Source organism: Anopheles gambiae, chromosome 2 (genome assembly GCF_943734735.2).
Source record: "Anopheles gambiae chromosome 2, idAnoGambNW_F1_1, whole genome shotgun sequence".
In the NCBI taxonomy this organism is placed as follows: domain Eukaryota; kingdom Metazoa; phylum Arthropoda; class Insecta; order Diptera; family Culicidae; genus Anopheles; species Anopheles gambiae.
In genome coordinates, this window is record NC_064601.1 from 96,896,367 (window position 1) to 96,923,625 (window position 27,259).

Sequence of the window (27,259 nt, forward strand, 5' to 3'; positions counted from 1 at the left end):
ACTTGAACCTTGTTTTACTTTAATTATAGCATGTGACCTTATATTTACAAATTTTGGCCACATCAATATTAAGAAAATAAATAAAACATTAAGGGATTGACTTTAAGTCACTAATTTGCGTCCTAAACAATTATAGGTATCTTATAGGTTAAGTTTAGCGATAAAGACTTTAAGAAAATATTTTCTTATTCATCCCAGTAAAATTGTTCCTACAATTACTGTAATTTGTTGGATAACCTTTAATAGAAACTTCCTAAAACATAACAAGAGCTACTACCGTTATGTTTAGCACCCATATTGCACACCTTCCACCCATAGCATCATATTAATCTCAAACTTAAACAATCATTATGGTTATATTATAAGCCCGAATTAACGTTATTGCAAGCATCATTTCTTCCCGCACAATACACGAACACGTAATTTCTACCCCATCCTTCTTCCTCCGCACCACCTTCTGTCTCTTTGTGTGTGTGTGTGGTGAGTTTCGCACACCGACACCGCAAAGATTTTGCTCTTAAGCGGTGTTTTATGTATGCACGATCAGCCCGAAAAGATAAAACCCGACCATTTTCCCACCTCCCTGTCCATCGCGAACCGTACTGCAAACCCCCCCCCCCCCCCCCCCTATAGGTTTTACATTTTCACGGCACGATCATCGGTCAAACCATTTACCGTACACCGGAGGCCGCCCAGTAATCGATCGAAGCAACCAACCCTCGCCGAAAACGGCGCGCATCAAAGCCCACCACGACCGCGCGGCCGATCGTTTACCCAGGACCAACACACACACACGTACCGCATCAACATGCCGAAACCGTCACGGAACGCGGCCTCTATCCATTTGCATCTCCCTGCGGATCGGCGTTTCGCGCGGAACTCTTTTTTATCTTCCCCCTCGCGGTTGCGATCGTGAGGAGGGTTGGTTGCGCGACGGCCACCCTTCTCGCTAATAAATGGTTGGCGAAAAATTTGTTTAACGCCAAACTGCGCGCCCCGTTCGCATCTTCACTCACACGGCGGGCCCGGAAGGTCGAAATGGCGTTGGCACAGGTACCACCGCCGTCGATATATTTTATGTCAACTTGTCAAACTTCAGTCAAACCGGGAGGTTTTTTCGCGGGTAAATATTGACTCGGCGGCTGTGCACGACTGCTCTGTTCCCTCCCAGCCTCTCGTTGGTGTCACAGTCCCTCCTTTCCAAGCGTGCCGGAAGTTTTTTGCAGCTTCAGCCAGAATTGGTCGGAGAAGGAGAGAGAGAGAGAGACGCCCGTGACAAACGTGACTCGGGCGGAAGAAAAAGGGACGATCGTCGCGTTTGTCCCTATCGTCAAAACGGCTGTCAACCGGGCGCTGGCCGGGCGCGGAAAGAGATAATTTTTCCGAATTGGCATCCAATTAATCATCATCATGGGGACGGCGGGTTTGGAAGCGTCGAGGCTCTGCTCGACGGTCGGGAAGTGTTCCAGCGGAAACGTCTCACTACTTGCGCGCGACACCACAGCAAATGCTGCAGCGGGTTCAAATTAGTCTTTGCTTGTTTTTTTACGGGAGGGAGCTTCACGGGACGACGACGATCGCAAATCCTTAAGCGTTCCAAGATGTTATGCAACGTTTGGCCCCAACCGCTCTAGAAGACTTGGAACAGTTTTGAACGACCAAACCAAAAGATACAAGCAAGCGAAACGCAAGTACAGTAGCTCCTTAGCCACTTTTTTTCTTCCACCGAACCATTATCATTGCACCGCGAAGAGTGTGAGAAGGGGGGAAGGAGGAAGATTGTCAGAGCATAAATCATTGCGCGGCACATTTGCGACCTCGACATTTATGTGCACTGGCAAACGGGATTCGCGCACCGGGCTTCGCACCTCGCGCTGGTCACGCGGGTGTCTTGATCTTCCCGGCAGGTCGCCACACTTGCCTGCTGGCCTGCGCGACACCTCGCGCGCATTCTTCCCAACCGAAAGGGCCGTTTGATAAGGCTTTCGAGACGGGGACCTGCCGGCCGATAGCGTGCCTTGCGGTGTGGTGCTGGTACTTTAAACATGCATGACCGGTGGCAATAAACGCGCTGGGAAGGGTGAAGAGAGTGCTTCCAGAAGCCAGGATCGGCATTGAGCCTGTTATAAATTATCCCCAAGGTGGCGCATGTCCGGTCGAATCATTATTTATGACCGTTCGTTAAGTCGGTCATGTACAAGGGTCGTAATACAGCTCGGATCGGCAAGAAAGGCAAGAATTTAAATATATTAAAAAGTGATTTTTAATCGACAAAAGATCCAATTTAGTAATTGAGCCTCACTTTTTCAGGGAATCGTTGGAAGAAGCTTCACGCAGAGTCTTTTCATCACACAAACGGACACTCCCAATACAACCTTTTTTCCTCTTGGACATCTATACAAGCATCTCCAGTTCAATGCGATCAGCTTGAATGCATAATAGAATTAACCTGAAAGCCGCTTATGCATTATATACCCATTTCGTACGGCGCCCTTTGTAAGCCATCGTGCCCTTGCCAGGGCTTACGGACGGCTAGCAGGTCGCTAGGATTAAAATTAACAGACAACGGGCCCACTATAGAGGGGGCCATGATTCTGCCCTTTTTTTCAAGATCGATTTTTCACCACGATGACATCATCATCAGCAGCAGCTGCATCATCTTGAGGGCGGCAGCCGCGGCTGTTGTAGCACGTCTGAACGTCTGAAGGTCGTCTGAGTCTCCGAGTGCAGGCTTTCAACATCAACACACCGCCCTCCCCGTGTACGCTGTGGGAATGATTATGCATGAACTAATTACTGAACCTCTTTTCAAACAAACATATACACACACAGACAGCGACACCTCTAGAACCTACGTGTTTGGTTGCAGCTGAACTCAACCCTTTAATCGTCGCCCACGACAACGGCGACGACGACGCTCAGTTGTGTGATGTGGTGCCTTATGTTGCGCGGATTGCGCACATTCTTTGCTGCAAACGGCTCGATCCGAAAGAGATCGGTGATTTGCTTCTTTTTTGCCTTCTTCCTTCGATGTGGGCGCTGTTTTCTAGGTTAATGTTAGCGCGATCGTAATCGTGTGAGCCGCTGTTGCAGACTTTGCGCCCTGCAGACTTCATTGCGAGCGCAACAGCGAGGCCTGTCGTCGGCTGCCGCCGATCGGTATCGTCGATCCAGTGCGCCTGTCGGCTGGGGTAATGCACCACCAGACGACACCGACCCCGAAGACACGGAGGTTTCACTTTCTAACGTCCAGACCAGACAATCAATGTTCTTGTTGCAATCCCATGCACATCTTGGTGCACAAGACAACTCCATATCACAGCTGTTTTCTGTGCACGTGGAAAACGTTCCCACAAAAAAAAAATAGTAATAGATCTAGCGCAAGACGCATTAGCTCGCTAAGGTCGGTGACCGTCAGTGGACCGAAACGGGGTGCTTCCAGAAGCGCCGCACTAGGTAACGCAACCACCAACAGCAACCACCTTCTAGCACGTTTTTGCAACACACACACAAAGGCCCTTCCTTCATCGCGCACAAGAAACATTGATCATCGTTTACGGCGAATCGAGAAGGAATAACACAAAAAACGCCCTCTGGGATGCGGCGATCGTGCCGACGCCGCCGTCCCGGGAGTCACTAACGCTAAATGCTTTAATTACAGTGGGGCGTAACCCGGGCGGCGGCATGATCTTTAGATTCGATCGCGGAGCGCCTTCGGTCGCGCCAGCATCGATACGGCCCGCGTTTCCCTCTGATTTCACTCTTCCTTCACGCGAAGAAAAACGTCAGCCAACGGTGTGAGTGTTCGCTCAGGGAAGGCGGGCAGGGAGGCGCTATTATGGGTGTATGCTTATGCGCCATAAAACTTATGATAAATCCGCGCCCGAATGCATGAATGACTGGCGAGCATAAACAAATGTCTGACCGGGCAGGAGCAAGAGCCAGCAGTGCATACGCTGCGAAAAAAGGGCTACGGCTTCATTCACATCTCCACGCATTACGTCACGAAGGTGTCGGCGCGCGTGGAGAAGTTTTTGCGCGCGCACACACGGGAGTTAGCTATTTTGCAGCAGATCTGAGCGTGAAATTACATGCTTTGTAGTTGCGGGATGGTTTCTTTCTTCTTCTTCTTCTTCTTCTTCTTCTTCTGCGAAAGGAAGTCGTTCGGTAGCTCAGGACACACATGCAGGCAAGATTGGTGAGGCGTTTTTACCTCCTGGCGGCTCCCTCGTAGTTCATGGCTACCTGCAACATAACACGCTTTTTTGCATTCGTCAGGCACTGCTCAAGCTGAGTGATGTTGTTGCAAATTTGGTTTGAATTTTTAATGGATCGGGAAGACTAAATGCTAGCGGCAGAAAGGTTTGAAGCACATGTTCAAAACACTTTTTAAGTAGTGTTTTGGGCCGATTTTCTATCATATTGTGGAGAAATTTCCTGTTCCTGGTGCGTTTTTGTATCGTCGTTGATCATTATTTGCAATAAGGTGCAATTTTAATGTGCTCTCATCTGTTGTTACTTATTGTACTGTATTTTAACTATTGTTAAAATCAATCGAAATCAGTTCAAACCAAAGTCCTAATTAATTTTTAGGGCCTTAAGACGTTACAGGGTTTTACAGGAGTTCTCATAGTTATGTGGCACGGTATTGACTCTTCTTACGGGAAACGAACTTTATGTCATTGCAATTAGACTCTATAGCACCCTTGTTGGACAAATCCAATAGGAATTTCCAAGGAGCTGTCCAAGCTGTCCAATAAGGGTGCCATATAGTCCAATTCCCCTCATGTAAAGTTCACAACCAAAAGGATAGAATTGGAAGTGTACGTGTACGTGACAAGGCAGCGTCCTGCAACTATGAAAACCCCTGAAACCCTGCAAAAAGAGTGTCTTAAACACTCTTCATAGCATATGCATCCAATCCAATGTATTCATTTATCCATTTATAATTACTACCCAAATTTTGTTTTATCCTATTAAGAAGAAAAGGCAATTTAATATCACGTCCTTTACTTTGCTTTGAAGCTGCTTATTGTATGCTTCAATTCGGCCATGTCTTATTGCATGTCACTTACTACTGAGTTCAGCGGGACGAATTCTTCAACTGTAAGCTGACATACCTGTAAATAAAGGAGAAGAAAACGTAAACTATATTACTATTCACGCAAACAAAACCCAACCCTCTTAAAATGTGCACAAACAGAGAGCAAACAACATATTCAATGAGAAATGCTATCCGCACCATAAAGTATGCCACCGTTTCGCTCCCGGCGACAAACGATAAATTCGTTATTTTCTCCGATTATCGCACCATCGGAGATCCCTTTAGATCGCACACCGTGCCAGAGTGCAGAGTGTAACCTCAGCGTTATATTTATTCTTCACCGTAACAAACGACATCCCAGCACGTACTCGTGTTTGTGCTGCTGTTGCATGCCGAACCCTACATCGCCGAGTATCAACGATGCGACGGTGTGATTTTTGTGCAAAAATGTGTTGCCCCAACTTCAAATCTCAATTATCCCGAACCCGTTATCTCGCATGCGAATGGACGCAAAATGGGTCCCACCAAGCTCCGACCGAACCCTTTCCGAGATGCCGCGTTTAAGAAGCAAGACACCACTGGCCGGTGTGTGTGTGAAGAATCTCACAACGGTATCGCGGACGACCAATCGCGGAGAGCTCCTTCCCGGACAGGGCTGGATTTGGAGCTGGAAAATGAATGAATTTATCATTTCCTCGGTGGCGGCGGGTTGTCCAGCGGGTCGAAAGTGCGGGGCAGGGCACCTCGGAACGTGCAAAAAGGCTCGCGCGCTCGAAGGTATGTTAATTTGTTGTTCTGTTACCTTTGCTTCAATTCACCCTCCAAACTTAAACGCACCAAACCGCGCGAAAGGGGCCCAACACGGCCAGAACCTGCTGTGCGAGAAATTCTTTCCCCACACTGTGTGAGACACTGTGTTTTTGTTGTTTTCGGGTGCCCGAGCGGTTCGTTTTGCTAAGCATGCGAAATAAATCACCTTCACCGAAATCGTGCGCCGGGCGCACCGCACCGAGTAGAAGGAAATAAATCTGGAAATGAATCGTACCGGTCGCCGGTGCGGTCAAGCCACCGCTGCGACCTAACCGGCTCACACCACCGTTTGATTAAAATTCTTGCCCCTACGCCATTGCCATCTCCTGCAAGTTTTTCTGTATTATTTTTACGTTGGAAGGTCTGCTGGCGTATCGGAACCGCACGGCGTTATCTGATGAAAAGTTTAATGCCAGATTGGATGTGTTCCACCACGGGTACGGGGCGGACGGCATTTGCAGAGTGTTTGAGGTGTTACTGGCCCGGACCCCAGCAGCGACATGAAATTGAGGTATTAAAATCACAATTATTCATAACCACTGCGAAAGTGGCACAGTTCCGCGTTTCATTTCCTGCATCATTGTATACAGGGGGGGTTTGGAGGTTCGCTTGTAAGGTGCATTCGGTCTGAAGGGGTCGATGGTAGTGGTACTGTGACAGAATTAGCATTACCTTCACACTGCTTGACGTATTAACATATTCTCGAAAGCTATTTGTAGTTACGAGGAGAGATCTAGCTAAGCTATTACAATTGCTTGTGTTCCAGCGATCGACTTACATTTATAAAAACTGTGTAGACCTATCAAGAAGTAATCAAGATGTAAGAAATGTGTGTTTATAGCTTATTCTTCTAATGAGAGTTGAGAGTCTTACTGTAGATAACAATGATACTGTTTGTATATCCTTACATATATCCTTACAGCATTGAAGTATTACCATGCTCTAGAGTTTTGATGACGACTGGAAGAAATGATTAAGACCTCATAAAATAAGATCCTTCTTATCTTCAGTGGCACACTAAAATCCCGACAAACAGGAAAGCTCCAAAAGTGTGGACTACGATTGTTAAATTGATATTTTGCTATATCTTGCTAAAAAAATATCTCTTGAATTTATACTCGATATCAACGCAACTACTTGATTGTGTTTTGATTTTCCACATACTTTTATCAAAAGTTCCTCTGAGTGTAGTTCCATGGCTTGGTGTTAGCTTCCAACAATTATTAAATTTTTTTCCATGACCATTAAATTAATGACACGCACATTGAAATTAATAAGAGTTTATCAACATACTCTTAAATGAACTCGATGCAATTCACACAATGTCAAACATAGCCTTTGCTCTGTATGACCTCTGCATTCCACTCACAGCAGTGCAAACGACTACACTCCCTGATTGATCGTTGGCACATTAGACATCTACCCATAGCGGGGTCCCATTTGTTGATGCTGGGAAAGTTGACACAGAGTTCCCGAATATCGTTTGGGGCAAAATGCGGGTCCCTTCCCCGATGACACATCCCATTCCAACGGATGAATATCAGTTGCAATTGAGTGTGAAATTTGTTTGTGTCCCAAACGTTAAGCAACTGTGCAGTGGGTTGTTTAAGTTGGGTTGTGGATTGGGAGTTGGTCCCGATTTTTAACTCGATAAAACCATAGCTACAGAAACAAGCACACATGAAAGGCAAAACAATACCAACCGCACTCATTTAATGAACCCCCCAAGCGGGGGACTCCACATCCAAAACTTCCTTCCAAACCAGCCGATTTGCTTTACCAAAGCGAGAGAAAAACGCCACATTCGGGTGGGAATTATTGAGGCGAGCGAGTAGCGTTACGCTTCGTTACATCAATCCGGCCGAAATAGCAGAAGGAAGGAACGAAATAAACTACCCAACAGCAGCGACCGCAACAGCAAAAAAGAAAAAAAAATGAAGCACATTCGTATGCATCGGAAGTTGACCCCGTGTGTTGGGTGGTTTTGTGTTGCCGGGGGTGCCAGCGGTCACAGTGTGTATTTCTTATTACGCTTCTACGCCCCCCTGCCCAACGGATTCGCTCTCAATTATGACTTAACTCAATTGAGTAATTGATGTAACGCGAACGTACAACTTGCAGTACTATTAATCTTAGCAGCCAAACCAGTTCCAAACCCTACTGGCCACTGCCGGCATACCGTAGCGCCTGTCCGAGTGCGATCAGGTTGGGAAGTTAGAGGTTTTTTTTTTTGGTTTTGTTCACTCATTCAGCGTAGGTTTTTTGTTTTGGTTTTGAACTTCGAATGTCTGGGCAATCTAGATGAAAATGAAAGTTGAAGGATGGACCGCCCTGGCGCTAGAGGGTTCAAGTGAAAGAAATTATCGCACACTTGGCAAAGGGATAGGGAGGCTGGCTAGCCATACATGCTACGTATGTATTATGTAAAGAAAACAATCGTTTGTTTTAGTAGCAAAAAGTAGTAGTTTTTTTTATTAATCATTTAGGTTTGGTCAGTTCATTGGAGTTAGCGTTTTGTTATTTGGGTAAATTATTACCTGGCAGTTTAAAGAAAGCGTTCTAGCTAAGCTACAAAATACTATTTCAGGTCCATTTCTGGTTGAAATGGTTCCTCGAAAGTTGGAATACTTATTAAATTTTAGGCCGGTCTCGTAGTACAGTCGTCAACTCGTACGACTTAACAACATGCCCGTCATGGGTTCAAGCCCCAAATAGACCGTGCCGCCATACGTAGGATTGACTATCCTGCTATGGGGGGAAATCAATTAGTCACTGAAAGCCAAACCCACAAGAGGTAAAGGCAGGCCTTGACCGACAACGGTTGTTGAGCCAAAGAAGAAGAAGAATAAAGCAAAAACAGTCGTATCAAAGGAAATAGTCGTATAAACACTTAGAATTTATGTAATTGCATTCTAAAGCATCCTCTTAGTTAATCGTGCGCAGCCAGAATAGATGCTCGTTGTTATTGCATCTTACATGTACTATCATACATGATGTCCCGTGGTACAGTCGTCAACTCGTACGACTCAATAACTTGCCCGTCATGGGTACAAATCTAGAAACCATCTCCCCGTAGCAAGGATTTTGACTATCTATATCCGGCTGTGCGTTGGCCAGCATGTCCGCGTTGTAGAAGAAGAAGATGTTCAATCATAATCTTTTTGTAAGTCTTCGTATGATCAGGAATGATCGATATCTCCACTATTCGTTGCATTTCATATGGATAAAACTCTAGAAGTGCGATCGACGTTTACAAAAACATGAAGATTCTTGTAGGATCTAGGAACAGATCTCACCTATGTTAGAAATTTCGCTTCCAAAATCACTAATTTTTGTTTAGTGGAATGATTTTAATAGTCCGACTGACATTGAAGACATTATAGGATTGACATTTTACCAGCATTTCACCAAATGAAGTTCTCAAAATACTTAAGTTTATTGTAAGGGTCCAGTGCAATAGAATACCCATGACATATGGTTGCTGTATGTATCCTTTTAAAGAAGGCATCACTTATCAAGATCCTAATGATCATTTGTACACCAAATGGTACGCTTCAGATGTCTTGTAATGTTTATCCCCTGCTGACTTTACGTTACGGTGACTAATAGCGGACGTTAAATAAACCACCACTCCAAATTGACGCTCATTTCCGATAACAAAAAACAACGCTTTTGAACCTTCCGAAGAAAACAGGTTCGGTTGGCTGGGACAGGCCCTTCCCCGGCGCGATTAGCATTACCCGATGATAAGTAGCAAAATATACATGGGATCGCTACACAAGTGCGCTATTTATGTGTACCGCTGCACCCCATCACCGTTCCCCACAGCCAGCGTAGCACGCAATCGATCGGTTATGAAAGAACCCACCGGAGCACTAGCACACTATGCAAACAACTCATAAAACCGCACTCATACCGCACCGTTTGCACAAGCAGCAGCAGCAGCGCCCGAAGAAAATCAAGATGTCGACGCGCGTGTTTCCCGCATTAGAAGTCGGCAAGGAAGCAGGGGGGGGGGGGGGGGTTGGACGTGTGTTCCGGTAATGTCGCTGCAGCACGGTACTTATCGGAGCGGATACCGGTGGCCTCAAGCGCTACCGTGCTGCCACAGTGCGATCGCCGTACGGAGCAGCAGCAGGGAGTTCACAAGGGGGAAAATAAACATAAATGAAATTTAATATTTTATTCCATTCTTCCCTTCTTCCGATCGGCTGCACACTGTATGGGGGGGGGGGGGGGGGGGCTCTTTACCGACCCTAAACTGTACCTGAGATCTTAGCTTAGCTTCCCGAAAAAAAAACGGCCTAGGAGATGTGTAACGCGTCTTTTGCCGTGCTACTTCTATCCGTGCCGTTTGAGTTCTCCCGAAAGCCAAACGACCGCCTTCAAGCGGTAGGCGCAGCAAACCCTATAACGAGATAGCGATTAGTGAAAGTTTGTGCCCTCCAGGCCACACCGGGACGAAACACACACACACACAGCTAGACACAAACACACACCGAAAACGGGCAAAACTCTCCCTTTCCGCGGGAGGTGGTTGCTTCTTCCGCCGACGCGGCATTACCTCAGCGTGCGCCTGGTGCTTCCTCGCCAGCGCGCGCGAGAGTCTGTGTTGTCATAACTTTTCTTTTCGTTTGAACTTATGCAGCCCGCGCAAACGGTGGAAGCGCGTTTTCCGTTTTTCCATGGCTGGGGCGGGTTAAGGCGGAGGACAAACGAACGATTACGGGAGCGCACACTGTTATTATGTTGGCCGTGGTGGCTTTGAGCTAGTCATCGCGCGATCGCGCCTCTATTGCACGATACGCCATCAAAACACGACGAAATGGCGCAAATCTAAAAAAAAAAATGGGACGAAAGAGGGAGGGAAAAATGTTGCCAGGGGAAACACAAATCGGCGGTTCCCAAAATAGTGAAGAAAAACAAGTCCGACCGATCAATTCCAATACGCTTTTTTTCTTACTTCTTCTACAGCTGATGGGAAGGGTTCCGCGGATCGATCGTTTGATCGCCGGTTTCGGTCCAGTTTTGCCCTCTCTTTCTTTCCTATTTTCGCTTACCTCGGAAAAAAAGTGCTACCGAGGGTGCCGATTGCAAGGATCAGCTTACCGCGTACATGCTGCCGGTAAAATGTGACCTCGTTCTCATCGACGCAATTTTACCTTTAGCCCGCGCCTCGGATTCCCAACACACACCACTCCGCGACCCCTAAAATGGCTTGTTCACTTTCAATCGAAATTTTCGCCGAAAGCGAAATTTCCTTTCAGACCTTCCTCCTTTGCAAACGGTTTTGCTAAAAACGTTAATTGACGCGCTCGCCATTCCGTTTTGACGCCGCCCCCCCCCCCCCCTCCCCCGACCCCTTGCGAAGGGCAGCTCTCTGGCGCCCAGCCGTTTTGTTGATTGCCGATTGGATTGGGCCGTCCGGGCAACGATGGCAAAAGTCGACTTTGGAAGGGAGCTGAAGTGAGGCAGGAAACCCTACTGACCGATTCGTGCAGGGAAGATGACTCGGGCAAAACTAAAGTTCGAAGGCATCACGGAGGGGGGAAGACACGGCGAGGCGTACACCGTTTGCAGCTTGCAGAAATCGAAAGTGATCAAATTTAATCGAACTCCGGGAAAATCTGCACCCAGTGCTGGCGCTTGTGTGGCTCTCAAAAGGCGTTACAAGAGGGCGTTCGGAGCCCGCCTTCCCTCGCACTTCCATTTGTGGGCCCCAAATTGACCTTAATGGTTTTTCGGACAGGAAAGGTGAAAAGATCGAACGGAAACTAATTTAATTTAGACTTTTATCGAGAGTCTAATTAACGGAAGATGCTGCCGCCCGGGAACTGGAGGCCAACATTCCAAGCCGGTTGAGAGAAGCGAATGGTGCGCGCTGGCGCTACGCCTCACCGGTGATGAGATTTCCTTCCTTTGCCAGCCGTGCGCGAGAAGATTAGCTTCCCCGGTTGCGTCCGGTTCGGGATTTTATATTGGCGGGATTGGCTGAAATTCAGCAGATTTCAACATTCGGACAACAGTCAAGGGTTTGTGTAGACGACGTTTGCAAATTAAAGAACTAGGAAAAGAAACAGTTGGGAGCAGCAGCCGCCGTACGTCATGGTTGTTGCCCTATGTTGTCGTGAAAGGCCAGATGTACACGCCGGCGGCTTGTACGAGATTAGATTGCACCATTTTGATTGATTAATTCCGGACTGCGGGCTATAATACAACAAAACCGGCGCGCGGTTTGGCAAATCGCGATAGTTCCGGTTGACAGTGTGTTTCCTTCCAACCTAATGGAGACGTCATTTTATCTAAATTGATAAAATAAATGAGACTAATTTATGTTATCTGCGATCGGGCTGTTGTTGTTTTCTGGAACGCTTTACGTCTTCATTCGTTGAATGGAAACGCGGGAACGATCGGTAAAAACCAATCTTTTAGATCTTTGGAAGGAGATTACTGATTGTTTCATGCAAATTTTTATAATTTATGTCTTTTGGGGATACAGTTTACGTAAGAAAATCAATGTTAATTATAACATTATTACTTTCTTAAAAAATATGCAACAAATGAGCAATATGCAACAATGCCTAATCCAGTAAGGATTCAACTAATCCAAGCAACTTTGGCTTAATTTAAACCGCATTCCACGAAGCCTTAGCCATCTCACGCGAACAACAACTATCGCGATATCTTTGTTCTCCCGTTACCCGACCGCCAAACAACCGGAATGAATCGAATTAAAACGTCACTCAATGGCAGCGTGACAAATGCCACCGATCACAATTGGACAGAACCAATTAATTTATCCTTCCGAGCGGCGACACTTGCGACACTGCCGCCGCGTTTCGGAGCGCTCCAACGGACCCAGAAGGACACCGGAGCATATTGCACACGCCGTGTCACCATGATCCGCTTGCGCCCTTTGTTGATCCGATCCGGCGGCCAACTAGCGAAGGCAAACTATGCAAAACTATAATTGATCCGTGTTTCCTCCAGAAGCGCGAGGAAGAAGACAAACAGGGGGGGACACACAAAAGCCGCACCACCAACCGCGTGTCAATTGAGTATTTGCCGTAAGTAAACGGAGGGCCGCCAACAAAGACCCGGCGGTCGTCGGATGGATTATGAAGTTGCGTAAAGTAGTGCCGTTAGATGCCACGTGCCCCCGGTAAGTATGTGCCAGCCAATGTGGTGTGTGTTGAAGGTTGTGGTGCGCTAGACAAGTTTTGCATAAAACAAAGCACTGGCGCACTGGTGCACAACAACGCTGTGGTGCGCCGTGTGGAAGGAGATCATGACACAGTTTTCCGCCGTTTGACAGAAGGGACACATCGATTGATCTGAAATTAAAATCCATCCGAGTGCGGTCCGGGGGCTGGGCTAAGCAAATGGAAAGATTTGTTTTATGTAGCGTAATATTTTGCTTTATGGTCTGCACAAACAGACAAGCTGTGGGTGTAGCTTTGAGTGAGAGGATTAGTGCACGTGGAATGTATCTTAAACATGTGCAGATAGATCATTCCCAGTGGTAAGTAATGCTGTCGATCGTGATAGAGATAGGTTTGACACTTTTTAAAATGTCATTTGTCCGTGTCAAAAGTGTTTATAGTATCAATTTAGAACAAATGATACAATTTCATAAATTCTTCTTCTTCTATTTGGCTTAACGTTCTACGGAGACATACTTTCAAGACTTAATTCATTACTACCCAGCCGAATAGTCAATTCTTGCAACGACGGGACGGTCCATTTCAGGCTTGAACCCATGACGGGCATGTTATTGAGTCGTTAGAGTTGACGACTATACCACGGGACCGCACCCTCATCAATCAATATTGTGTTCTTGTTGTAGATACCATAAAGTGGACAGCATCAAGTTTTACAATGTCTACTATTACGATTGCATTAAAAAGAGTGTATCTATCCGCGCACTAATGAAACGTTAAATACACTTTCAATGAAAGTATTCTTTAAGTCAGCAAGCAAAATTTGACACTTGTATCAGATGAGCTCTATACGTGATGGCCAAAAAAGTGCAGCAACTTCGTTTAGAAGCGTGCGTAATAAAAGAAAGGCACCACGCTACGACGCAAATGTGGACGTCGGTTAAGCCCGTTCGGGCATCTACAACATCTTGACACTATTAGACAACAATCCGAGCATCGAATGAAAGCCAAATTCCGAATGCCAATTCCGACGTCCTGAGCGACAAGAACCTCTAAACGAAGTTGAAAATGAAGGCCAAGGGTAATGTCGCTACTTAGCTGCGTTCGCGTAGCCGGTGGGTCGATGCATCAGGCTAAACTGTTAAATAGTACCTGGGAAAACATGAACAAACCTTACAACAGAAGTAGAAATTGCGTCCAATGGCTTCGAAGCAACAAGCAATGACGGCAAAACGCAATGCGATCATTTCAGGCGAATTTTGGCGTAATTTCTATATGACACTTTAATCCGTGAACCGGTCCAACGACCATCAGCGGCTTCTTATCGAATATTTCCGGACCAACAACATGAAAAATCTCTACTCCAACAATTGTGTCGTGAAGAAGTATTGAATAAAATCGAAGGTAGATCTTAAAAATATAGCTACACGCCTGTATTTGTCCATGTCCGTGTCTCGCATGATCGTAGATTTGTTTTTACAAGAAAGTTCAAATAATTACCTTACAAAGGATGTTCATGGAAATAAATGATCTCGCACTGTTCATTTCTTTTTTCTACAACCAGACGAAAAAGTATTTTTAATGCAAATGTTAAATACATTCAGAAATCTTTTATATTCTTTCCTACATAAAAAAATAACAACAAACCCAATGCCCTGCAAAAGGGTTAAACAAACTGGAGCACCGCAATGCACACAAAGTGCAACAGCCAACGGAATCAATCGCGAAAGTCGAACGCACGCAACACACTGCTGTCGGAAGCGCGACGTGAACATACACACACGCTTTTTTTAAGTCCAATTTTACCTCTTTGACCAGTCTTTCCGTGTTGAAAAAAGAAAAAAAAAAAGAACTGCTGCTCTTATGCGTAGCTTTACGCCCACTCACTCACCCGAGCGGGGCCCTGCAGGAGTTTGCGTATCGAATGCGCAAATTTCTCGACCGTCTTCATCAACACACAACATGCACAAGATGCAAAAGCGAAACAGAAGCGGCAAAAAGCGGCAGCTCCACCCGCGTTTGGCAGTGCGATTCATTTCCGTGTGTTCTTTTGCTGGCATGTGCCAATAAGTTGCCGGCGTTGATAGACAACAACCGACACACTGGTCGGGGGGTTCCGCATGCAAAGAAACGGGACCGCGGGAAGCCTGAAGTCGGAAGTTCGGAATCGGCGGGCACGACGGATGCAATTGCAATGTTTCTGGGTAGCCTTTTTGAATTTGCTGCGCTGCGTAAAGGTCTCCAGGGGCAGTCGGAGCGATGGATTTGGCATATTGGTTTGATTTTTCAGTCTGTGCCCCGCGTGTTTTCTGACCGATGCTCCCGCGGGGGCTCCCGGAGCACAAGGAGGTGGTTCCGTGCGGGTTGAGTGATTTTCTCTTAATTGAAATGCTTTTAGGAGAAAGTAAATCGGAACTATAACCACAACCGGCTGTGTGTGTGCTCCGCTGCATCCCTGTGCTAACAATGTGGTGAGCCATATTTGGAGCGGCTCCAGCTGGCGCCTGCGTTTGTCAAACGGTTCACCAAACGGTTCAAGGCTTACTGCCTGAGCGAAAGTGATTTGACAAGGACAAAATTTTATACATCGATCTTGATGTGGGTACCCTTTTTTGGCATTCTGGGTAGGTTCAGGATGTTGCGGGAAAGGTTGCGTAAGGCGATGCAGTTGTGCAATAAATCCGTCCCGTGTAATACGAGAAGCTCGTTTGGCAGAATTAATGTGAGGTAATTTTTTGGAAGAGAAAACACCTCAGGATTACCACATTTTAGGATCTTCTCGGAAGACATGGTAGTTCTTTCAGTGGTTAAAAAATAGGAAAGTTATTGAAAAATGAAGAAAAGATATTATATATTGGATATATATTGGATCCAAGAAATATGAAAATACAATTTTTTTATAAATACAGTATTCATTAATTCTTGCTAATGTTCCACTAATTTATTTGAATTATTTTTAAGAAACTTTGATCAATTCAAGTCGACGAAATTCTTCACCCAAGAGGGAGATATTATCAGCACCGATTCGTCTTATCCCTGTCGGCACAAAACACCACACCAACCGTGGCAGCCCCGACCTGGCTCATTAGCAGACAGTCGGACATGGCGAACGCCGACCGTAAAGCCTACCAATTCGCACCCGACATTCGCACACGACTCGATTTTCATTGAAGCCTCGTCCGCTACGTCCCGTTCGTTACCATTTTCCATTAATCGATCACTCGCTGTCACACTGCTCTCGTCGTACCGATGCACTTTACACCGGGCTAACGATGCACGGCAACGCTCCGACCGGGACGACGGGGATGTGGGAGAGTGCGTGTGTAAAACTGTCACACTAGGTTGCCATAAATTGGCCACAAGGAATGCGAAATGTGTTTGCCAGCTATCCCGTCCAACCAGATCCCAACATTGCGCGGTGGCGCACCGGTGTGTGTGGCAGTAGTTGCAGTAGAAGTAGAGGTAGTTGTAGTATCAATAACTAACCCGTAGCCCCTGATAGTGCCGTTTTTGCACGACCGACCGACTCTTCGCACAAGTGGTTCAAAACTAGCCGGCTGGAATGCCCTGACTGCTTTCGCACGCGCGCTGTAATAAAGTGGCAACATATTGCAAGTGCAACAGTTGCAGTGGATGAACTTCGCTTCTACAGAGCCAGTGTTTGTGTTGAGTTAGGGGGAGGGAGAAGGACACATGGAACTAGATGAATAAAACAGTCAGCCATTCATTGTTTTGGTGGAGGAAATTTCTCGGAATCAATTTGACCTTAGAATTTCAGAAAGATGGATTGATTATAACCGTTTTTATAAGAGGCTATTTGAAAGTTTTCTTAGGTCCTAGCGATCTTTTGGTTCTCACTGCTTCCAAGTCTTAAATCTTCTCCAAATTATTATGGCCTTAGGATTTGGTATAGAGATTCCTTTAGATTTAGAACTCGTATGTTGTTACAGCTTCGCAACATAATATGTTTAAATGTCAACAACAAATACGTCGTAAATTCATAACATTGGAGTTATTGAAGTGATTAAATTCTTCAACATACTATCTGATGCAAAGGTAACAAAAATTGTAGAGCAAATCTTTGTTACAACTCAGAATTGAGATTAAGCCCTATTGTTGGGTTAAACGACTCACTTTTTAAATAATATTGCCTTTCTTAGTGTTACAGTGACATCAATTTTGATGTTTCTACGCCATAAATATGTGAAAAACTCGAAAAATGCATACGATGCAACCCATCGCCAATTAACGTCATCCTAAATCGGTACCACAGCTCCACATACAAATCGGCACCCAATTAAGCTAATTTTCAAAAGCTAATAAAAATTCCGTTTATTTTGAATTCTTTCTTTTCCACCCATCCCTCGCTAACATCAAACATTTTTGAAGATATCGCCTAAACAAAACGCAGCCACAGAACGATCTCGTTTTCTTTCGCCTGGAGACTCCCAGTTTTCCAAACAATTTTCCATTCCTGAAAGAGAAAATCCCAACTGCTTCGGTGGAGTTCTGTTTTTCCCCCCCCCAAACAAACTCAATCATTAACACACAGAAATAAACACACATTTTGTTTTCTACACATCTATACACACGGCTTCTCTAAGGGATGGTGGGTCCAGTGGGAGAACATGGGGGCGTCGTGGGAAGAAGTCACGCTGTCTGCTTTTGATTATGTTTTCTGTTATGTTATTCCTTCCGGCGTCGTTTATGCTACCCCGCATCGGCAGGCTTTGTGGTGGGGAAAGGGAAAGGCAGTGTTTTCAAACGTCCAAAGCAAAACAAATTAGGTCACCAAAAATGCACGCCCTTTGTGGGTGTTGTTATGCCACGGCACGATCAGAACGCTAGAATTAATGGTGGTGCACGAGATGGAACATAATTTCTGGAGTTTCTTTTATTACATCCGGCAGTCGGTGTGAAAAATGAGGCAAGCTATTATGCACGTGTGTCGGTTCATTAGTAAATTCATGATTAATTTAATTAAAAAATGGCTTTTTATAACATAAAAATAATCAATTATATTTTTTAATTTCATCTTCCAATCCAACAATAACTTCAGTGAATCTTTTTACCTAATTTTTTCAGTCCCTTAAATTCACCATTAATTGGCAAACGCAACTAACAAAACCGAGTGAACCGTATCAAAGCTCATTTACTTAATCTCTCATGTAAGCAGGCTTCGTTACAAGCAGCGCACGTGCTTCTTAGTTCGTTGCACCAATGCATATCACTTTTACACTGGCGCATGCTCGACCGAGCTCTCGAGCTTCTACGACTCTTTACCGCACACAGATGTCGAGCTCTTCCCTCGGTTCTACCGCAAACAGGAAAAACGCACCGCAATGTACCTGCGGTGTGGAATGTATGCTGACAAATACGCAATGAATGTTTGCAAAACGGGAACATGTCGCACAGCTCCAAAAGATTGCCGATCGTGTGTATCGGTTGTTTCGGTAGCTCGCAATTCACATTCGTTTGCGCAATGGGGGACGACGTTTCGCAACGCAACCCAGAGAGTTCAAGGGACACCAAATTTAAATGAATAATTGAACGTGATAAAATCGTTACATGATTTGCGATTGCAATCATACGCTTTCATTTGTTCGTACAACATCAGCACAACCGTTTGGGCTTTGGGAAAACGATTCCTTCCCTGTACTCAACCGAACGTGAAATAGCAAGTATGTAACTTCACTGTGTACTTTTTCTCGCTAAAAGCCAAACGGTTTGACCATTCACTCAGCTTAAGAATTTCCTTTTCGCATGCGTGTGTAACGCATGCGGCTAATTCGGAGTCTCCATCGTCTCCAAACGAAAGGGAAAACTCTCGCGGAGGACGGTGCACCCGCGGCCCAAACCCCGTAACCGCAAAACGTAACCGATACCGGGGACGTCGTGATCTTGAATTTTACTTTCCCCAAACCATTGCGGTAACAGTTCCCAACACATCTGCCCGACGAAAGGGAAAACTCCACCCACCCGTACCCCTCTTTTCGGCGGAAGGAACGCGAGCCTCACGATCGGTGAAAAGCGGCAGCGTTTTGCAATGGATGGAGACTGGACCGCCTTCTATGGTTTCTGATTCGGTCGGCTGGCTGCGGTCACGTCCACATCCAACGAGGGGAGCGGTGACAGGCGCGTTAAATCAATTTCATGTTCTGCGCTCGCGGTACAAGGAGCTAATCGTCGTTCGAGCATCCGCCAAGGGACCCGAACCCCGGCGAAGAAGAAACGCGCGCCCGCGCTCCATAATCTTCGCGCCGGTTGATTGGACACGGTTGCTTCGCGAACGATGCTACAGGACGACGGTAACGACGTTAGCCGATCAATAGAAATTCTTTCACGAAAGCTAATGACTCAACTAATTGCTCCCGAGTGTTGCCCGGAGAAGAGCACGTCCGCGCGCCGCGTTGACCGCACGTTAAGGAAGAGTTGGCACTCAACAGAGTGTGCAACACAGCTAAAAGCTAGCTTTTAGATGCTTTGCATTGTGCATTTAAAGCGTGATTTAAACCAGCAAGAGATGTTGATAGGTTTAGAAAAGAAGTAAAGAAGTAAATTAATTATACATAAGAAAAAAAGAGTAAATTTCTTGGATAGGATATCATCAACAGTATAGTCATGTCGTCGCAAATTGTGTTACAACTTCTCAATAATGAAGTAGAAAAAGTTGAAATTATTAAACAGTTTGCTTGATTTTCTTTTAATTATTTACCTAATTGAAAAGGATAGCTTCACATTTTGTACTAGACACTACATTCAAACGTGCTACAAAAATGCATAGGCAAATCTACAATAAAACTGAAACATTGTAGCATAACAAATTCGCAAAACCTGGCCATGATTTAATGAACCAACCGCATCGCTTTACGCTTCTTTTCCCTACCAGCACGGTTTCGATCGTCTTGGAGTAGTCTTTTTTTTTTCGCGCAAACTACACCTCGCGTACATGTTTGCTGCCCCCTGTCTCACCCAGCGACCAAGCTCAAGAGCAGCCCCGGCTAAGTACTGATCAGCTGTACGCCGAGAGCTGTTGCCCGCCACGCAAAGCCCCTTTTAGAGAAGTGTTTACTATTAGCATTTATTTTTTAATGAAGCTTAAGAATGTCGCCACGTTTGGTGCGCGGTTTTCCCTCCGACGGGCCGACCGTGGGGACTCTTCACGATTTGCGGGCGCGCGCGCGCGCCTGTACGACTACGCGAAACGAAATTGGCGTTCGGTGCGGGTGTCCGGTTTTGTCTGTATCCTCTGTGCGCCACCACCGCCAACTGGTTCGCTCGATCGAACCAATCGATCGAACCAACTGCGTGGTGATGATGTGCGTGCGAATTGCAATTGTCGGTTGAAGCGGATAGGAAGGGATCGAGGAGGATATCTGCAAAACTAACCCCCCCTCTCAAACCCGCATCTTATGGGCCCCCAGTAGACGATCGAGCAGGGACGCGAGAAATTCTTCTCGAACATTGGCAAAGTTTTCTGATTCAATTTCATCCCGCATCCCGCAACTCAAGCGTACGAGAAATAAAAAAAAATAGTTACAGGCTTTTAAACCATGCTGAAGTAGCTTTCGCTTTCAATTTACCCAGTCATTGAATGCGTTCGCGTTGCTCTCCCACAAATAAACTCACTCCCACTGCCTCGCCTCCCTCTGGTGTCTCTCCTGATTTGAATGTTTTGATAGTTAGTTAGCTCGATTAGGGTTTTAGGGGAAAAACCGCAAGCTGGCTAGGCGCACACATCGTGATCGTGACACTCCACGAGAGCCTAGCACCTCGAGAGGCCGGTAAGTACTCCGCAGCGCCGCGTAATCTATTTCTGCGAGTGTCCCCGCGTGCGCCTGTGTGTATTTATGAAACGTGCGGTTCCAATCATATCGCGTCAAGAGATTATCTCTCCCGCCGGATCAATCGATGGGAGCTGGCGAGCTGCCTCGGTCAGCGCAGAATCAACCAGCGCTCTGTAGCGTGCGAGCGAACCGGGGAGGACCCCGCAGCACTCGTCGTATGGTCAGGGGCGACATTGCGCGCTTAAAGAGCAGATAATTGCTTAATCTACAACAGATCTTATGCCATGTTTGTGATCCAATGGTTGGAGGCACGGATGCGGAGGAAAGTAAGTGAAGTGAACGGTTGTTTTTGTGTGTGTGTGTGTGTGTATGTTGCACGTTTCCAATTGCGGACGGCGAAGAAGGATGGCTGACGTAGTAAGAGAGAGAGACCGACCTTATGCAGCACTGGTGACGCTATTTGGAACAGTTGTCTCCAAGCCGGCTCCTCCAAGGGAGAATATGTAATGGTACTTCTTGCGTGAACCGTTCGCTGACATCAGAGTTCGCTGAGCTTGCACTTGAGAGAGCGTGCGCACCCCAACTCGAATGTAATGTTGAGTGGGAACAGGGGGAAGGGGAGGTAGTGAAATGAAAAGAAAATGCGTCCTTTAAGCATAATCGCTCGCCACTTAGCCCGGTGCGGTCGCGCGGTTAATGGAACGAAATTTGTGGCATATTTTAAGGTAGTTTTGTGGTTTGTCGGGGCGGCAGGTGTCTTTTGGGTTGATCTAAAAGCGCACCCGGTGAAGGACAAAACCGGTATTGCTGCCTGTGACAGTGATTGGTGCGGTAAAATCAATTTTCGGAATAATGCAGCAGGAAGATGCATGTGAAATCAGAGATGTGAAATAAAGAGAGTGTAAGTGAAATTCAAAGGCCTGCATGAGGAAATGAAGCAATGACAGCGAATGTAAGAAGGAATCGGGTTCTCACGGTGTGACTGACAATTGGTTTGGGTTGAAAGTTAGGTCGTTTTTAAGGAATGCTTTTGAGGGGGTTTGGTGAAGTTTTAGACGACCCAAAAGAAGAATTATGCAACTCATTGCACAACAACCATATTTAGTTTTCAATTCGACCTTGAGAAAACTAACTAAAGAACTAGGTAATTGGACTCTTATTTGGTGATGTGCTCTTTCGTGGTTCGGCTCTTTGGTGAGTCATCCGGAGTCATCCGGAGTCATCCTGAGTCGTCCGGAGGCGTCCGAAATCGGTTGGAGTCGGAGTCTTCCGGCCGACTCCGGACGACTGCGATTCCGAAAGACTCCGACTCCGGACGACTCCGGAAGACTTCGGATGAATCCAGAAGACGCCGGACGGCTTCGGACGACTCCGGATGACTCCGGACGACTTCGGATAACTCCGGACGATACCGGACAGAAAGCTCCAGACAATTCCGAACGGCTCCAGGCAATTCTGAAAGGCTCCATTCTGATTCTGAAAGACTCCGGATAATGTTGGATGAACTTTACTTCCGAAGTTATCGGAGTCGGATGGGAGTCAACTACGGATCGCAACTCCCTTTTAAAGGGAGGTTTTAGAAAGAACTTCTCAGTTTCACGTCATCATTCATCAAAATGCACTTACGCCGACTGAAATGGCAGTATTTGTCCAACCGTTTTGGAAGCGATCAAGTGGATTCCTGCGATCCCTTCCCGGCGATAATAATTAATCACCTGTCAGCGCCGAATGAACTTCCTTACCGAACTGCTACTAAACCCGATCGCATTGCACCGAACTGTCAATAGCAGTGTTGACCAGCGTGTCCGGAGTGTCCGCAGTGCTGCAGAGGTAACGCATATCTTCACTGCACGATCAATATGATTTATTAATACCTCGTGTGGTTCGATTGATCGGGCTGAACGTTCTGCTGCACAGACAGCGACTGCGTCAGGTGTGCGTGTGTGTGTTCAACGAGTGAGTGTAGGATTGTGTCCGCAAAGTGTCGGGGAAAGAGAAAATCAGCTGTCCACAAAAGGCCAAACCATAAACAGAACCGGACGACGGATACGGTTGGCACACCGGGGGAGAGTGCACAAGGGAGCAGCAACAGATCGTGAAGTGAAAACTGGGCAACAACCGTCAAACCCACTGTACTGCTCGCCAGTTGTTCCCGAAGGAAATGGCAAGCCAAGGCTTGATAGCACCCCCCCACACACACACACACACACAGGTTTTCCATCATTCCACCCAACGCCAGCGAAGGAAATTGTCATTCATAACAGAGTAGGAAAACGACAACAGCAAACGACTGCGTCAACGCCAACAGTCTCCCCGACCGCTCATGCCAAATATGAAAATTAATGATTTAATGCAACCGATAGCGATGGTGGAAGCGAGGAAAGTTAGTCTCCGAGGTGCAAGTCCGTTCCGCAAAATCGCTTCAAATAGCGTCGAGATAGTGATCGGTCGTCGAGAGCAGCTCTTGGTACGAGAGGGTAACGCGCGCGTGTGCTGTCCGTCTTGTGGATGGAGCAGAAAGACAGAGAACGCGAGATAAGGACAGGAGGACAAAAAAACAACAACGTTTGAAATTGATTTGATACCAATAAATTAATAAAAATATCACCCTCCAGGTGCACGGCTGCAAGACAAAGACCGAGGACAATCTGGGGTGCTTCAGTCTGGAGCACCGTGCGAAGGTGGAACGTGTTTCTCTCTCCCGCGCAATCGCGCAGAATCTCAAATGTCGATAAAAGGGCAACCACGGGAGACTTCAACTCTCGCAGCAGCGACGAAACCGGCGAGAAAAGAGGTCCCCCTACGCGGGGGTTAGACCGGGAAGAGAGTGCGAATGATTGTCGGCGGTTTATTGGCACGAGTCCGGTCGGCATGTGCGCTGCCGATTTCATCTATTGCCGATCCGTCTTCGGGTTCGGAAAGGAATTAAACAGTGCACCGATTAATTGCGTTAGAGACGCATGCTTACAGCCCCCAGTTGAGGGTCAAAAACAGGTTAGTTCTCCACTTGATGCCACTAACGGCAAACGATACGAATATGCTCACTAATCATGCTTTGTTTTATGAGCGTGTTTCTCGTGTTTGATCGATCAGTTATAAAAGCACTGAATTAGCACCATCTTATTATCGGTGCAAAAAAGGCAGCACACGAAATAGCAAAAAAAGATGATCAGTCAGACCTTTTTCTCTCTCACACTCTCTCACTCTCTCCGCTTCAAAACGCCTTATTTTGCTCGCACTAATTTATGTGTTTTCTATCCATCAATAAAACATGCCGAGCCGTGTTTTTGCCCACTTATAGACAACTTCATTCCCTTTCGGCGGTGTGAAAATGTTAAATATGCTAAATTGCGAACCAATGCTCTGCTCATCGCAGATACAATTTTTCATTCTGATCCGATCGCCGATCCCCCCCGCGCGCTCGCAAACCGCTTTCACTTTCGCTTCTTGTTCCGTTTTTTACGTACCCTTCCTTCCAGGGAATGATTTGTTTCTTTGGTGAGGAGAGGGCAAAAAACAACGAACCATCCACAGTGCGTTAGGATAAAAAAAATACTCCAACCATCCATTAACAGATGTATCTCGCGCTCCGGCCTCGAACACTTGTCACCCGTTGCAGCCAAAACGAATGGGTGCGCTGCTTTTTTAATTAAGTTATGTTAATCGATCCCCACACGCAATGTGCGACGTGCAACTACCGTGCGCGACTCGGTGTGCGCTTTACACATCAAATTTATCTGCAGCGGCGTATGCAACAACAATCCAGCGCCAAGTGCAAGTGCCAGAAAAGCATACCACAGAAGCACTTCTGAACAGGGGGGGGACACACTGAAATAGGTGTCCCCGGTAAGTCTTGTCCATAAATTCAAACGAGCTGGAGCGATTTGAACGTGAACGGTATGACACACACACCGGTGGTGAGAGTGTTTATTTGCTGAGTGAGTTCATTAGCGAGGGAAAACGGGAAGACACAGCGTACAGTGTCGCAGTTGCCGGTGGTGCGCATTTGATTATGTTGATTTGCTATGGTGACAACAGCCTGCTGCTGCCGACTGGGGGTAAGCTCTTCCTTATTTGTTTGCAAACGCGCGCAAGTGGTGCAAACGGTGCGCATAGCGCAGCAAATGCAGTACGCCGTCACCTACTTTATCTATTTTTGATTGCAGCTGGCATTTTAATCTGGAGTTTAGAGTGCGTCAGGTTGATTTCTTCTGTTGTATCGCTTCTTTTCTGCATTCCTTTGTGTCATAAATGGTACACACACGGGTAAACTATATTTATTGGACATTTTGCTCGACGGTAGTTGATTGTATGAGTTATGAGTTTAATTCAAAGATTGTGTTTACGAGTACGACTAACTACACATAAAATAATTAAAAAATCCATTTTTTTATTGATCATGGGGAACGACAAGGATATAATCGGTTCTTATTAATAATTATATTAACTTATTATACAAAACAGATAACTGAGTACTGATGTGGTGGATTGAAAGCTCCAAACCAATTTATTGAATTTCCTAGCAACTTGTAGAATTGTTTGCAACAACTTAAACAAGAAAGTCCTTACTTTTTCGTTAAGCGTATAATTACTGCTACACATTTTGACACCACCAAAAAACACCGAGTTCCGGGTGTCATGCAAATTGTAGCCCTTTTTAACATGTTCAATCGGGTTTGATACCATATTTTCTGGCTTGTACCTACCATAAAGCTTGTCAATAAAAATTAATGCACCGATTTAAGCAATCCTTTTATGGAATGTTTCAGCAGTGACTGGTTTTTTGGGCAAACGTGTTGTTAAATTTAATAATCTATCATGCTTTATGCTTTTCGCTTTCCAGCTTTGGTGTGCTTTTTACATGCTGCCGTTGGTAGTGCAGTGTCTTGAAAACAAAAGCGGAAGCCCGAAACAGTGTTCAGCCTAATTGACCGACATGTTTGGTAATTTATTCATGTTTGCAGTGAGATGAGCTACGCACATTGGGTGTGTATACATTTTACAAAAATGAAAATAAAATAAACGATGAAGTACAGTAAAGATACAAGCTGTACTTTTATTTTGGTATGTCAGTTTCAACTATAAAATTTACAATCTTATTGTCCAGAACACTTTTTGACCACATTTTGGTCACTATTTTCCCTCCATGCGGATCGATAGTGTTCTGATAATTGTTTAGCACCTAGTCACGCACCATGTTTAAAGAAATTGGCGTCCAAAAAAAACTGTTCCCCGACTGCAATATTAAGTGATCAATTGCACATTTTGACGGCAAGTGGGCTGCAACGTACATCGCGTAAAAAAGATGTTTCACCTGATTTGCATCCAGAAAAAAACTTGGGATAATTAGTGAGAGGTGTGTGCACAAATTACAGATAAAGTGTACCGCCCAACCAAGGAAAAAAACACATCTTACTCCAAAAAGTACGTTCGTCGCTTGGTGCAGACGATGGCGAATACATGACGGGCTGGTTGGCAGTTGGTTCAATGCGGCTCTTTCGGCTTTGCCAACTTTCATTTTCGATAGCACTATTGTTCCTGGTACACCGAAAAGTTTGGTAGAGGTTCGAGTTCCTTTTTTTCTTCGAGCAAGGCCGATGGTTGTTTCGCAGCGTCCTTGCAAAACTGACCCCATTCCAGACAGAGAGAGAGAGCGTGAAAGAGAGATTGTTTTTTATATACTATTTAGTGCGAAGTAGCTAACTGAAACCCCTGTTCATATGCACACTTTATTCGTATAACCTATTATCAGGTCATGCCATGTGTCTCAACGTGTTTTGAAAGTCCTCAACCGTCACGTGTCTGTCTTGTTAATTCTTAAGCTTGAACACAGCACTACAAGAAAAAAAAACCCTTGTAGCAGCTGTTTTATGCGTTATGGAGAATTTTAACCATCACCATCAAAAACCAAAAGTTGCTCCCCCTTCAAATCATAGTTCTCCGCATGAGTCCGCCCGCTCGCATGGCCAAATTTAAGCCTGTGGAAATAATGATTGTCTTTTCCTTTATTTCGAACCTCGGAACCCTGTGCTGCCGATCTGTGCGTAGGATTTCCATCCACTCGCTATCTCCCCGCTAATAGGCAAAACTCTTTTCTAACTTCTGAGCTGCTACCCCCGGCCGACATTCGGGAGGCGCGCAGCTTAAAACATTATGCGGGTATTACACACTGCAGGGCGGTTCCTGCGATAGACCCAGCCGCACAACGTAAATGGGCCATTGGGGGGGGGGGGGGGCATACCCAAACGCGTACGGTATGGTGTACGAAATTTGGTGTCAGCAGGAGGAGAGAAGCAAGGAACAAAAAACAACAAAACATTACGCAACGCCACAGTGGTAAGCAGTGAAAGAAAGGATTGGAATTTTCGGTGCAAAATCTAGGCCCGCAAGCACAAGAGTAAGTGCGATGTTGCAATGGGGGCGGGGGGCCTCCCTGGGAACGGGAACGGCTACACCAG

The 27,259-nt window shown here is 46.0% G+C and overlaps 1 protein-coding gene across 6 annotated transcripts in view; it reads right to left on the reverse strand.

Moving 5' to 3' along the window:
• LOC1276854 (uncharacterized) overlaps positions 1-27,259 on the reverse strand; it is a 276,309-nt gene that overhangs the window by 55,026 nt on the left and 194,024 nt on the right. For 4 of the 6 annotated variants that reach the window (XM_061643825.1, XM_061643826.1, XM_061643828.1 and 1 more), the window contains one exon: positions 5,076-5,120. The exons of the other annotated variants lie outside the window; for them this stretch is intronic. In XM_061643825.1, coding sequence (XP_061499809.1) covers positions 5,076-5,120 — 45 coding nt within the window. The remainder of the gene's footprint in view (positions 1-5,075; positions 5,121-27,259) is intronic. 6 annotated transcript variants of the gene reach the window in all.